The sequence below is a fragment of the Pseudopodoces humilis genome, chromosome 21 (assembly GCF_049639895.1).
Source record: "Pseudopodoces humilis isolate 2021_Gansu_Grassland_sample_001 chromosome 21, ASM4963989v1, whole genome shotgun sequence".
NCBI classification, from domain to species: domain Eukaryota; kingdom Metazoa; phylum Chordata; class Aves; order Passeriformes; family Paridae; genus Pseudopodoces; species Pseudopodoces humilis.
Window position 1 is genome coordinate 1,294,380 of NC_142220.1, and position 14,548 is coordinate 1,308,927.

At 50.5% G+C, this 14,548-nt stretch overlaps 1 protein-coding gene across 3 annotated transcripts in view; it reads left to right on the forward strand.

Annotated features, from left to right (window-relative positions):
* Positions 1–14,548, forward strand: part of SLC39A11 (solute carrier family 39 member 11) — a 62,855-nt gene that overhangs the window by 18,171 nt on the left and 30,136 nt on the right. For all 3 annotated transcript variants that reach the window (XM_005530688.3, XM_014259435.2, XM_014259436.2), the window contains exon 5: positions 1,889–2,018. In XM_005530688.3, coding sequence (XP_005530745.3) covers positions 1,889–2,018 — 130 coding nt within the window. The remainder of the gene's footprint in view (positions 1–1,888; positions 2,019–14,548) is intronic.

Here is a 14,548-nt window from a genome sequence, read left to right on the forward strand (position 1 = left end):
TGCCAGGGAGGGCACCTGGCCAGGAATTGTCCCCACCTCGGAGCAGCTTTGTGCTGTTTTGGGATGCTGCTGCTTTTCCAGAGGGGAAAATCCGTGTGGACTGAGGATGGGAAGAGGCTTGGGATGGAGGGACAGGACACAGGGAATGGCTCCCAGTGCCAGAGGGCAGGGCTGGATGGGATCTTGGGGAGAAATCCTTCCCTGGGAGGGTGGGGAAGGCCTGGGATGGGATTCCCAGAGCAGCTGGGGCTGTTCCTGGATCCCTGGCAGTGCCCCAGGCCAGGCTGGACGGGGCTGGGAGCTCCTGGGACAGTGGGAGCTGTCCCTGCCATGGCAGGGCTGGGATGGGATGGCCTTCAAGGTCCTTCCCACCCAAACCACTCCAGGATTCTGTGACAGGATTCCATGGCTCTGTCCTGTTCAGGGACACCACCCTGCAGCAGGATGAGCCCCTGAGCTGCCATTCCCACTCCCTCCATTCCTCATCCAAGCAAAATTCCCCGTTTCCTCTCCGGTGTCTCAGCATCCAGGTTCTGCTGGGAAGCTCCTCCGGCCCTGGCTGCTGTCCCAGCTGCTGCAGGTGATCCCAGCAGCTCCCACATCCCACAGGGATTTAATCCCCAGCTCCTCTGCCTCGAGTCGCTGGGTTAGTGGAGGTGAGAGCTCCTGGCTGAACTGCAGATATGTGATTAGTATTAATAGCCCTGCTCAGACTCATTATGCAAATGAGGCGAGAGGAGCCAATTGAGTTATTCATCTTTAACCTTTATTTTGGGTTGGTGTGACCCCCCCAGGCAGGCTCCTGTTACTGCTCTGCCTCGGGGGTGCTGGGTGCTTCTGCTGCCCTCGCCCCAACAGCTCCCTCCTGCTCCTGGGGGGATTCCAGGTGATCCCACCTGCACAGCTCTCCTGGGGATGATTCCAGGTGATCCCACCTGCACAGCTCTCCTGGGGATGATTCCAGGTGATCCCACCTGCACAGCTCTCCTGGGGATGATTCCAGGTGATCCCACCTGCACAGCTCTCCTGGGGATGATTCCAGGTGATCCCACCTGCACAGCTCTCTTGGGAATGATTTCAGGTGATCCCACCTGCACAGCTCTCCTGGGGATGATTCCAGGTGATCCCACCTGCACAGCTCTCCAGGGAATGATCCTGGGGATGATTCCAGGTGATCCCACCTGCACAGCTCTCTTGGGAATGATTTCAGGTGATCCCACCTGCTCTCCTGCTCCTGGGGATGATCCCACCTGCTCTCCTGCTCCTGGGGATGATCCCACCTGCTCTCCTGCTCCTGGGGGTGATCCCACCTGCTCTCCTGCTCCTGGGGGTGATTCCCAGCCCCGCAGGGAGGAGGGGGCTCAGGGTGACACATTTGTGACACCAGGTCACAAATCACTGCCGTGGGACGTGTTCCCTTCTGCCAGCTCCGGTGCCTCTAATCCCGTGGTTCCTCCAGGTGGGGTTGAGGAACCTGAGGACACCCACAAACACCGACCCTGGATTCCTTTTTATTATTATTTATTATTCCTTAGGAACTGTAGTGGCAGGAAATAGGGAACAGCTTCCTGCTGCCAGAGGGCAGGATTGGATGGGATGTTGGGAAGGGATTCTTCCCTGGTGTGGAATTCCCAGAGAAGCTGTGGCTGCCCCATGTGTCCCCAGTCAGGTGGGACAGGGCTTGGAGCACCTGGGACAGTGAAGGGGGTGGCCCTGGCTGGACTCTCAGGTCCCTTCCAGGCCCGAATGGCCCCTCTTGGTGCAGCGGTGAGGAGCTGCTGTGACACCTCCTGATGGATCCCGATGGATCCCAAACCCCGGAGCACGGGGCCTGGAGGAGGCTGAGGGCAGCTCTGGGATGTCCTGACGTGTCTGTGTTGCCTTGCAGGGGTTCTCTGGCCCTTCCCACGCTGCCCTGGCGCTGAGCTGTGAGCAGCGAGCCCTGAAGGAGAAGCAGGAATGTCGGGATGTCGGGAGCGAGCTGTCCATCAGGATAGGCAGAGCTGGGCTGCAGCCAGGCAAGCACCCTGTCCCCTTCCATCCACACCATCCTGTCCCTGTCCCCTTCCATCCACACCATCCTGTCCCTGTCCTCTTCCATCCACACCATCCTGTCCCTGTCCCCTTCCATCCACACCATCCTGTCCCTGTCCCCTTCCAGCCACACCATCCTGTCCCTGTCCCCTTCCAGCCACACCATCCTGTCCCTGTCCCTGTCCCATTCCAGCCACACTCTGTCCCTGTCCCTTGGCACCAGGGCCGGGGTTCAAACCCCAGGGCTTTACCTGTGCCCAGGGCTCCTTCCCCTTCCCCTTCCCCTTCCCCTTCCCCTTCCCCTTCCCCTTCCCCTTCCCCTGTCCCTTCCCCTTCCCCTTCCCCTTCCCCTTCCCCTTCCCCTTCCCCTTCCCCTTCCCCTTCCCCTTCCCCTTCCCCTTCCCCTTCCCATCCCCTCCCCATCCCTCTCCTCTCCGTGTCTCTCCCTGCTGTTCCTGCTGTTTCTCCTGCGGCTCCCAAAGCCACTTGCTCTGTCAGGGCTGTGAATTATTGATCAGGAGCTCTCTGCTGTGCTGCAGGACTGAAACCCTCGGGTTTTTTCCAGCCCTGACCCTGCCCAGTTCTGCCTCGTGGCCTCCCCAGGCCGAGCTGGGGCTTGGCTGTCCCTCCTCATTCCGGGGCTGAATCCAGTCCTGGCTCCCAGAGGCTGCAACACAAGGTCCTGCTGGCAGCTCTTTCCTCCTCAAACATTTTACATTTTATTTTTTTTAATTTTTAAATTTTCATTTTCTATTTTTTATTTTTTTTAATTTTTAATTTTTAAATTTTAATTTTCTATCTTTTATTTTTTATTTTTTTTAATTTTTAATTTTTTTAATTTTTATTTTTTAATTTTAAATTTTTTAATTTTTAATTTTTTAGATTTTTTTTAGATTTTTAGTTTTTAAATTTTTAAATTTTAAAATTTTTTTAATTTTTAGATTTTTATTTTTTAATTTTTAATTTTTTAATTTTTAAATTTTAAAGCAGGAATTTTAGGTGCCTCCTTGGCCTTCCCCAGCCCCCCAGGGTGTGTTTGGGGTGGGTGCTGACCCACGGCCCCACAATTGGCTCCTCCTCCACTCAGCAGCTTTCCAGGAGACGAAGCAAACCTGATTTAGTGCATTAATTTTATTTCCCCTGTGATTATTTGGTCGGAATTGTGGTTTTAAAACATCACCAGTGCAACCGGGAGCAGATTGATTTGAAGGAGTGCTCCTTCCTTTTGCCAGGAGTGGCTCCCCTCTTAAATCAGCCTCTTTTATTTAACCACATTGCTTCATTTTTTAAAATTAAAATAATAAATAATAAATAATAAATAATAAATAATAAATAATAAATAATAAATAATAAATAATAAATAATAAATAATAAATAATAAATAAATAATAATAAATAAATAATAATAAATAAATAAATAATAAGAAAAAATAAATAATAAAGAAATAATAAAACCTTTTCTAAAATGCTGCAAATCCTCAGGATGTGAAACAGCAGCCTGGCTTTTTCCAGAGGGACAGGAGGGTTTTTCCTGCTCCATGCAGTGAGTTTTGTATCCTCAGAGTTCTCCACAGGCAGCTGCAGAGGAGGGGCCGATGTTTTTGGCAGGTGGAAACTTCCCCGTCTCAGGTGCAGCTTCATTTTATTCTTGGAGGGAAAGCAGAAATGCTCAGCCCTCCACTTCTGAGGGTTTTTTTTTTTTATGTTTCCATCTCCTTTTATTTGCAGACAATAACAGTGCAAATGGTTTTGGGAGTAGAAAATTTCCATTAGGCTTATGTTGGTTTTTTTTTCCCCCTCTCTCTGGGGGAAATGGCATTAAGAACCTACAACACATTCATTCTTTTATTGTCTTTTCCTTTTCTATTCCCCCTTTTCTTTTCTACTGAAATAAACTCGGTGTTTTCACCCCAGCCTTCCAAGAAAGCTGCTTTCCCCAGGGCTGGGTATGCCTGCCTGGGCCCTGGGGAAGCTCTGGGAACATAATGGGTGTTTTCAAAGTCTAATGGGTACTAAGTGGAATATTTCAGGCTTAATCACTGTTGAATCATTGACCCTTCCTTCATATTTACATCTTTTTAAATCGCTAAAGCTGTGAAAACAAAGGAAAATCCCAAAGCAGCAGCTGCCTGGTTCTGCCTCGGTGCCTGGGGGATGGATGGGGGTGAGGAGCTGGGATGGGAATGGCTGGGAAATGTGGAATTCTGCACCTCTTCTGTGGAGCTGGGATGGGAAATGAGGAATTCTGCACCTCCTCTGTGGAGCTGGGATGGGAAATGAGGAATTCTGCACCTCTTCTGTGGAGCTGGGATGGGAAATGAGGAATTCTGCACCTCTGATGTGCCTCGTGTGGAGCTGGGATGGGAAATGTGGAATTCTGCACCTCTGATGTGGAGCTGGGATGGGAAATGAGGAATTCTGCACCTCTGCTGTGGAGCTGGGATGGGAATGGCTGGGAAATGAGGAATCCTGCTCCTCTCCTGTGCCTCATGTGGAGCTGGGGATGAATTCCTGGCCTGGCTGGGCGAGGCTCTGGGCTGTGCTCACACCCAGAGCCAGGACCCTGCGAGCTCCCCCTGATCCAGGAGCTTTCCTTCAGACCTCGGGGAGGGAGCTGGAGGGAAGGTGAGGGTTCCACCTGTCCCTCACCTGCTCCGGGATGAGGAAAAAAAGCCTCATTTTGCCTTTTTTCCCCTCAATCAGCAGCGTTTTGGAGCAGCCTGGGCTGGTGGAGGGTGTCCCTTGGCAGGGGTTTAAGCCCCCTCCCAACCCAAACCATTCCGTGGCTGTTCTTCCCCATCATCCCAAATCCTTGGGGTTTCCATCACTTGTGTGTGCCTGGGCTCTGCTCCAGCCCCTCTCCAGCCTGTCCTGGCTAGAAATGAGACTTTTTGGGAGTTGCTAAAAGCTGGCTGTGCCTGGTGGGTGCCTGGAGGAAGGAGTGTGTATCCCTGGGGAATGGAGGATGGGTGGATTCGCCCTGAATCGCACTGAAAAGTCTGTCTAGACTGTGTTTGATGAGTGGGATAATCACCAGGCTTTAATTACTCCAAGGGAGAGGGAATCCAGCCCTGTCTCTGATGCTCCAGGCAAGGGCTGCAGTTGGAATTTCTGTGCTTGGGAGCAGGTGAGAATGGATGATGGATGGATGATGGATGGATGATGGATGGATGGATGGATGATGGATGGATGGATGATGGATGATGGATGGATGGATGATGGATGGATGGATGATGGATGGATGGATGATGGATGGATGGATGGATGGATGATGGATGATGGATGATGGATGGATGATGGATGATGGATGGATGGATGATGGATGGATGATGGATGGATGATGGATGATGGATGGATGATGGATGGATGATGGATGGATGATGGATGGATGGATGGATGGATGGATGGATGATGGATGGATGGATGGATAATGGATGGATGGATGATGGATGGATGATGGATGGATGGATGGATGGATGGATGGATGGATGGATGGATGGATGATGGATGGATGATGGATGATGGATGGATGATGGATGATGGATGATGGATGGATGATGGATGGATGATGGATGAATGATGGATGGATGGATGGATGGATGGATGGATGGATGGATGATAGATGGATGATGGATGATGGATGGATGATGGATGATGATGGCTGGATGGAAGATGGATGGATGGATGATGGATGGATGGATGGATGATGGATGGATGGATGGATGATGGATGGATGATGGATGATGGATGGATGATGGATGATGGATGATGGATGGATGATGGATGATGGATGATGGATGGATGGATGATGGATGGATGATGGATGATGGATGGATGGATGGATGATGGATGATGGATGGATGGATGATGGATGGATGGATGATGGATGGATGGATGATGGATGGATGGATGGATGATGGATGGATGGATGGATGGATGATGGATGGATGGATGATGGATGATGGATGATGGATGGATGGATGGATGATGGATGGATGATGGATGGATGGATGATGGATGGATGGATGATGGATGGATGGATGATGGATGGATGATGGATGGATGATGGATGGATGATGGATGGATGATGGATGATGGATGATGGATGGATGATGGATGATGGATGGATGGATGGATGATGGATGGATGGATGATGGATGGATGGATGATGGATGGATGGAGGGATGGATGGATGGATGGAGCTCAGGGGGTTTGTTCCCAGCTGGTGGAGCTCTCTGGGGTCCCAGGAGTGCCCTGGGTGGGCTGTGCCCCCCTGCCCTGATCCCAAACCCCTCTGGGCAGCCCGGGGCAGGGTCCAGCCCATCCTGCTGCGTTTTCCAGGTGCTGGATCCAGGGGAAATCGAGGCAGGGTCAGCGTGGGCTGGAGGCCAGGCCTGACCCCGCTGTGTTCTGGGGCAGTTCCCAGAAAGGATTTCCAGGCAGCAGAGCACCTGGAAACCTGAGCTGTGACTCAGGACAGCTGGATATGGAACAGCTGCAGCCTCCTGCTGCTGATTCAGATCCCGATCCCGTTCTGGAGCCGAGTGGGAGATGCTGTTCCCAGCAGCCTCCTCCTGGAACATCCCCCGGCTCCAGGGCAGCTCGGGGAGCGCTGGGGCAGAGCAGGGCACGGCAGTGTGGCTGTGAAACTGCACAAAATCCCAAATATCCCTTTGGTGCCCGGCCAGGAGCGGCCTCGGTGCCCGGCACGGCTCCAGGGAGGGAATTTCTGTGCTGGCTGCTGAGCTGAACTCCAAATGCAGCGTCTCTGCTGCTCATCCCCAGCCCAGGGCCAGGGAAGAGTGTCTGTGTGGAGTGACAGGACCAGGAGGAACAGCTTCCAGCCGACTGGGAGTGCCGATTTCTGGGAGAAATTCCCTCCTGGGAGGACAAAATCCTTCCCTGTGAGGGTGGGGAGGGGCTGGGATGGAATTCCCAGGGAAGCCGTGGCTGCTCCATCCTGGGAAGTGTCCATGGCCAGGCTGGAGCCACCTGGGCTGGTGGAGGGTGTCCCTGCCCGTGGATCCACTGGAACGTTTTTAATTTCCCTTCCCTGGTGGTGTCTGTTGTGCCTCTGGCCGCAGGAGTGTGAAGTCACCGATGTTATTGAAGGCAATCAGCGCTTGCTGGAATGACTCAGTTGGCTTTTGCTGGGCTGTGATTTAGGAAATGGTGCCCTGGCATCCCTGCCTGGCTGCTCAGGGAGCAAATCCAGATGGATTTCATAGCTGGAAAAACGGCCCCGTGTTCGCAGCAGCGTCTGTAAGAAATGAAATTTTGTTTTCAACTCATTACTTAAATGAGCCAGGAGCTCTGGGGGCACCACACAGAAACCTCATCATGTAGGAATTGTGCTTTTTTCCCCTTAAATTGGAGCTGCTGCATCAGATCTGAGGCTGGGGTGGGGATTTGGCAGGGGAAGCCCTGGAGCAGGGGTGGCTGGGCTGGGGACACTCCAGGGCCAGCCCTGCTGTGGTGCCAGGGCCTGCTGGGCCCCTTTCAGCGCCATCTCCCCCTTCCCAAGCTCATCCTTCCCATTTTTTTGCCGTGTTTTTCCCTTCCAGAGGAAATTTCCATGCACCAGGGCTGCCCAGGACAGGAAGCTTCTCTTTTTATCAGTGAGCTGGGGAGAGGAGACAAAAACCCCTGGGGAACAAACACAGAGGGGGAGCAGAGCTGAATTTTGGGCTTGGTGCTGATGCTCGAGGCAGCACATCCATGGGGCTTGTCCTTAGAGCCAAAAATTTCCCTTTTTTCCCTGTTTCTCCTGGATGCACCACCTGGTTTGAGAAAGCCCAGCTCTTTTTGTTTTGCCCTGATCTGTGCTGAGGGGAAAAGCTGCCCAGCGATGCTCAGTTCCCCTGGCAGGAGCAAGGGCAGCTTCCCTGCGGATTTTCTCCTCATTCCCTCCCTCCCTGAGCAGGAGCAGCGGCCGTGAGGGGGAAATGATGGATCCAAACCCTGGGGATTGATCGGGGGCATTCAGCCAGAGCTTCCTGTGTGCATCCAAAAGGTTCATTAAGCCCTTGGAGCTTACATAACAGGAAAATCCTGCTTGAAAACTGCTCCTTGGTTTTTGGGGATCCCAGCTCTGTCTGTGATAATTTCCACACCCTCACACCGTGCTCCTGTCACAAAAGTGTCTCTTCCACGAGCCATCAATTCCTTTGGAGGCTCCAGAGCCAGCCTGGGTGATAAATGCCCGTGGCAGCGTCTGTATTGATTAAAAAACATCCTCCTGCCCCTTTCTGAAGCGTTTCAAATGGTTATTGACCATCCCCTGGGCTCCGTGCTTGGCTTCTGTAGTCCGGGATAAATGTGGATTTATGGAATGGGGGCACACAATTCCTGCTGCAGTGAGGAAATGCCTGCTTTGAGATCTGTGCTCCCAGTGTTCCCAGGCCCTGCCTTGCTCCTGGAATTGGGAATTTGGGATTAATTTTGCAAAGCCAGAGCCCATCCCTGCCCTCCTGCCTGCTGCTCACCGAAACCAGCCCCGAATAAACACCAAATAATAAACAAATAACAGTGAAATAACAGACAAAGGAATAAATAACAATACCATAAATAACAAAGAAACAAATAAATAAATAACAATACCATAAACAACAAATAAATAAATAAATAACAACACAATAAATAGCAAATAAATAAATAAATAACAATACCATAATAAATAAATAAACAAATAACAATACCATAAATAACAAAGAAACAAACAAATAAATAACAATACCATAAACAACAAATAAATAAACAAACAAACAAATAACAATACCATAAACAACAAATAAATAAATAAATAACAACACAATAAATAGCAAATAAATAAATAAATAACAATACCATAATAAATAAATAAATAACAATACCATAATAAATAAATAAATAAATAACAATACCATAAATAACAAAGAAATAAATAACAATTAAAAATAACACTAAAATAATGAATAAGTAAATAACAAAGAAATAAATAACAAAGAAATAAAGAAATAATAAATAAATAAAATAATAATTAAATAAATAAATAAAATTAAATTTTAAAAAATAAATAAATAATAGAATAACAAAGAAATAAATAACAAATAAATAAATAAAAACTAAATAAAAACTAAATAATAAAATAACAAAGAAATAAATAACAAATAAATAAATAACAATAAAATAACACAGAAATAAGTATCAAGTAAATAAATAATAAAATAAATAAATAGATAACAATAAAATAATAAATGAATAAATAACAAATAAATAAATAATAAAATGCCAAAGAAATAACCAACCAATAAATAAATAACAGCAAATTAACAAAGAAATAGCAATTAAATAACAAATAGACGAATAACAAATAAATAATAAAATAACGAAGACATACCAAATAAATAACAATAAAAAATAAAGAACAGATAAATCAATAAATAACAAATAAATAAATAACAGATAAATAAATAACACAACTCCGACCCCAGGGGCCTCTGGAGAGGAGAAGCTGAGCTGGGATTGTTTCCCTTCAAAGGCCTGGGATGGCTCGGTGGCAGCAGATGGTGAGAGCTGCCTGAAAGTCGGGATGAGGCAGCGCTGAATTCCCAATTAAGTGCAATTAAAACCGGGCTCATTTATTTATTTGGCTTCCCTTTGAACTGCTGCTGCTCCCCGGAGCTGGGAGGGAATTCCTGGCATCTACAGGAGACGCTGGGATTTCAGATCCAGCCTGGAAGTGTTTGTGGGGATCTTTTCCAGCCTGGAATCCCTCTCCAGGGTGGGAATGGGGGCACTTTGGGGAATTCCTGGTTTTTGTTTGAAATGGAGCTCGCAGCAACCTGGGATAGGGAAAAATTCCCTGGGGACAGGGATATTATAGGGATAAAATAGGGGAAAATTCCCTGCCCGTGGCTGTGGGGTGGGACTGGATGAGCTTAAAGGTCTCTTCCAACCTTTATCCCATCCTTTTCCAGGTGGATCTCAGCAGCTTTCCCAGAGGGCAGCGAGGTGGCTCAGGGCTTGTGCCCAGGGTACCAAATATCCACAATATCCATCATTTCCTGCTCCCTGTCAGCGTTTTCCTGCTTTGGGATTGTCAGGCACGTCCGAATCCCGTGTGCAGGGGTCAGGGAGGGAAGCAGGAGCAGCCTGGGGCGCTGAGTCCCGAGGGTTTTTCCGTGGAAAGGCGGCTGAGAGGTGTTTGAAATGATCCTTTATGGAAAAACACGAGGCAAATGGAAAAAGGAGGATTTTTTTTTTTTTCCCATGTGTGCTTCCCAGCTGAGTTCCCTCCCCGCTCAGCTCCGGCTGAGTCATCCCTGCGCTCCCACCTCGGGCTCAGGGCCATCCATTTGCTTTGGATTCTGAGGAGGAAAAAGAACCCAGCTTCTCCTGCCAGAAACCCCAGGGATGCTCCAGATCCCGCTTTTTTATGGAATGGAGTTGGGGTGCTGTTTGCTGCCCTCCCCCAGCTCTGTGCCCGGAGCAGCTGCTGGGATTTGGGGTTATTTGGGATTTGGGGTTATTTGGGATTTGGGGTTATTTGGGATTTGGGATTATTTAGGATTTGGGATTATTTGGGATTTGTGGTTATTTGGGATTTGGGATTATTTAGGATTTGGGATTATTTGGGATTTGTGGTTATTTGGGATTTGGGATTATTTAGGATTTGGGATTATTTGGGATTTGAGGTTATTTGGGATTTGGGGTTATTTGGGATTTGGGGTTATTTGGGATTTGGGTTTATTTGGGATTTGGGGTTATTTGGGATTTGGGGTTGGTGTGAGGATGATGCTGGGCATGGTTGGTGTCCCCTCTGTGGGGACAGATGTTGTCCCAGCCCTGGGAAGCGCCGTGTCCTTCCTGCAGGGCTGGAGCGAGGGAATCCCGCCGGAGCCATCCTGGATTTCTGGGCTGGAGCCACAGGCTGCTCCTGCCAGAGACAGGAGTTCTCATTTCGGAGCTCCTCATCCCACATCCATAAATCAGAGTTTATGGAAGGAAAAATCCCAGGCCCTGAGCCCGAGCTTCCCCAATCCTCCCCTTGGCCACGTCACCGCCAGCCCAGCTTTGCCTCGCTGCTTTTATCCCAAAAACGGGAGCAGGGAACATTGGGCAGGGCTGGAGAGAGCTGCACTTGGAATAAAACCGGGATCCTGTCAGGAATGTGGGAAGAGTCTCCTGCTCAGCCAGCAGGGCCCCCTTCAGATCCATTTCTTTTCCTGCTGCAGGTTTTTCCTGCTCCTCTGAAGTGGGAGATGGGCAATCCTGCTCTCCTCCCTGTGGGATTTGTTGGGATCCAGCTCCTCTGGGGGGGTTCAGGCGGTTAAAATCCCACGGGAGGGATGTGGTGGGATCCCTCTCCAGGCTGTCCTGGTCTCTTCCCATCCCACAATCCCTCTGAAATCCTGTCGTTCTGCTGGAATTCGATCCCCCGTGGATGAAGGGGGTGTGTGGGATTCCTTCAGGGCCGTGTGGTACCACCAGCGTATCCCGCTCCCAATCCCACCTGCCTGGATGATGGATTGTGCTCCTGGAAGCAGCCTCCTGCTTTGCTTATTCCTGGAGAACGGGCAGAAATCCAATCTGTTTGTCCCTCCAGAGGGAGCTGGGATTGATTTTGTGAGTCCAAGGGCTGAGAACAAAGGAGCACTTTATTTATTTTCCTCAGAAATCAATTCCTTATTTTATTTTCCCAGCTCTGAGAGGGGCCCCTTCTCCCAGCTGTGTGCTCGGCCCTGGCAGCCCCGGACTGGGGAATTGGTGCAGTTTCCCTGTGCTGGGTGGGAGATGAGGATGGGAATTCCAGATGTGGGTTTATCCCAGAGCACTGGGAGCTGCTGAGCAGCCTGGGACCGGAGGAATTCCTTCTAGGAATTGGCTTGGAAGGAGCTGGTGTGCAGGGAGGAGTTCTGAACTGCCAGAGGGCAGGGACAGGTGGGATATTGGGAATTCCTGGCTGAGAGGGTGGGGATGGCATTCCCAGAGAAGCTGTGGCTGCCCCTGGGATCCCTGGAAGTGCCCCAGGACAGGGCTTGGAGCAGCCTGGGACAGTGGGAGGTGTCCCTGTGGAACTGGATGGGCTTTGAATTCCCACCCAAATGGTTCCATAATTATGGGCACCGCTCCATTGGGCACTTCCATCTCTACTCAACCCTCTGGGATCTAATGCTTTTATGAATTTATTTTCATTTCTAAATTCATTTAATTAATGTGCACGGAGAGTTTTTCCAGCTGAAGCCACCGTGTCCTTTCGGAATATCCCACTTTTGGATAGTGGGAATGCCAGGAGGAAAGAATGAGAGGAATCACGGAGAACGGGAATTGAGCTGCTCATCCTGTCCCTGGTTTGGAAGTGCTGAAATCCAAGTGGGAATAAGCACGGTCCTGTTCTGGGATTGCAGCACCTGGGGTGTGTGGCTGGGTTTGTCCTGATGGCTGCTCCTGGAGCCTGCGCCAGCCCCAATTCCCGCTCCGTGGATTTCCATGAATAAACACAGGGAAGGCGAGCTGGGAATAACGTGGCAAAAAATGGAATAAATCAGGTGTGTGTGGGACAATGCCGGAGCCTCCCTGGGCAGGGGGCACAGCTGGGATGTGTGCAGGTGTTCCTGGGGGTGCTGGGAGGGTGGCAGGATCCTGTGGGAATGGCAGGATCCTGTGGGAATGGCAGGATCCTTGGGGAATGGCAGGATCCTTGGGAATGGCAGGATCCTTCGGGAATGGCAGGATCCTTGGGAATGGCAGGATCCTTGGGAATGGCAGGATCCTTCGGGAATGGCAGGATCCTGTGGGAATGGCAGGATCCTTGGGAATGGCAGGATCCTGTGGGAATGGCAGGATCCTGTGGGAATGGCAGGATCCTTGGGAATGGCAGGATCCTTGGGAATGGCAGGATCCTGTGGGAATGGCAGGATCCTTGGGAATGGCAGGATCCTGTGGGAATGGCAGGAATGGCAGGATCCTGTGGGAATGGCAGGATCCTTGGGAATGGCAGGATCCCGTGGGAATGGCAGGATCCCGTGGGAATGGCAGGAATGGCAGGATCCCGTGGGAATGGCAGGATCCCATGGGAATGGCAGGATCCCGTGGGAATGGCAGGAATGGCAGGATCCTGTGGGAATGGCAGGTTCCCGTGGGAATGGCAGGATCCCGTGGGAATGGCAGGATCCCGTGGGAATGGCAGGAATGGCAGGATCCCGTGGGAGTGGCGGGATCCCATGGGAATGGCAGCAGAAAGCTCTCCAACCCCATCCCCATTGTCATCCCAGCCTGGTGCTGCCTGGTTCCTTAAGAGCTCCTGATGAAATCCCGCTTTTCTTTCCGAGTGGGGATGAGGCCGTGGTTTTTCCTGTGTCTGATCCCGCTCCCATCAGAAGCCGCTCCCTGCCAAGGCTGGGAGACGCGAGCGTGGCTCAGCTCTCGGAAATGAAGTGATTAAATTAACTGGGATGTGTAAAATTTCAGCATCAAATGATTCAGCCGAGCACTTCATCTGCTGGGAGCTCTTTCAGGAGCTCTTGGAAAGGAGCAGGAATTAGTGAAAGGAGCTGGTGCGTGGAACGCCGCCGGCCGCGGTGCCGCCGCTCCTGCCCGGGGAATTAATCCTTAACCACGGAGCTGTGAGGTCGGGGAAGGTTTGGGAATTATTTCCTGTGTGCTGCCAGCCCGTGGCACCCCAGGGACCGGCGGTGTCACCTCGTGCTCTGCCACCTCTGGGTTTTGCTCCTTCATGGGAGCGGCCCTGGTGGCACCGGCACCGTGAGCTCCTGTGTTCCTGGCCAGGGAGATCTCCCCCATCCAGTGGGGAATTGTGGAGGGTGCCAGGAGCTCCTGGGGCTCTTTTTGGGCTGGATCGTTTCTGGAGTGATGTTTGGGGTGGGATTTGGGTGTTCTGTGGGTGATGTTTGAGGAGGAATTTGGGTGTTGGGCTCTGGTTGATGTTTGAGGATTGATTTGGGTGTTCTCTGGGTGATGTTTGGGGTGGGATTTGGATGTTCTCTGGATGATTTTTTGAGGTGGGATTTGGGTGTTCTCTGGGTGATGTTTGGGGTGGGATTTGGGTGTTGTGCCCCGAGTGCCATTCAGGAGGAATTTGGATGTTGTTCTCTGGATGATTTTTTGAGGAGGAATTTGGGTGTTCTCTGTGATTTTTTTGAGGTGGGATTTGGGTGTTGTGTAGGTGATGTTTGGGGTGGGATTTGGGTGTTCTGTGGGTGATGTTTGGGGTGGGATTTGGGTGTTCTGTGGGTGATGTTTGGGGATTGATTTGGGTGTTCTGTGGGTGATGTTTGGGGTGGGATTTGGGTGTTGTGCTCCGAGTGCCATTCAGGAGGAATGTGGGTGTTGAACTCCCTGTGTTTGGTGACTGGGACCCCAGTTTGGGAGCTGATGTGATGCAGGCACAGCCCCAGCACCCCTCTGGATCCAGCCAGATCCCAGGAATAACCCATGGGAACAAGGGGAGGCAGATCCAGCCAGATCCAGCCAGATCCCAGGAATAACCCATGGGAGCTGAGCCTTTTCCAAG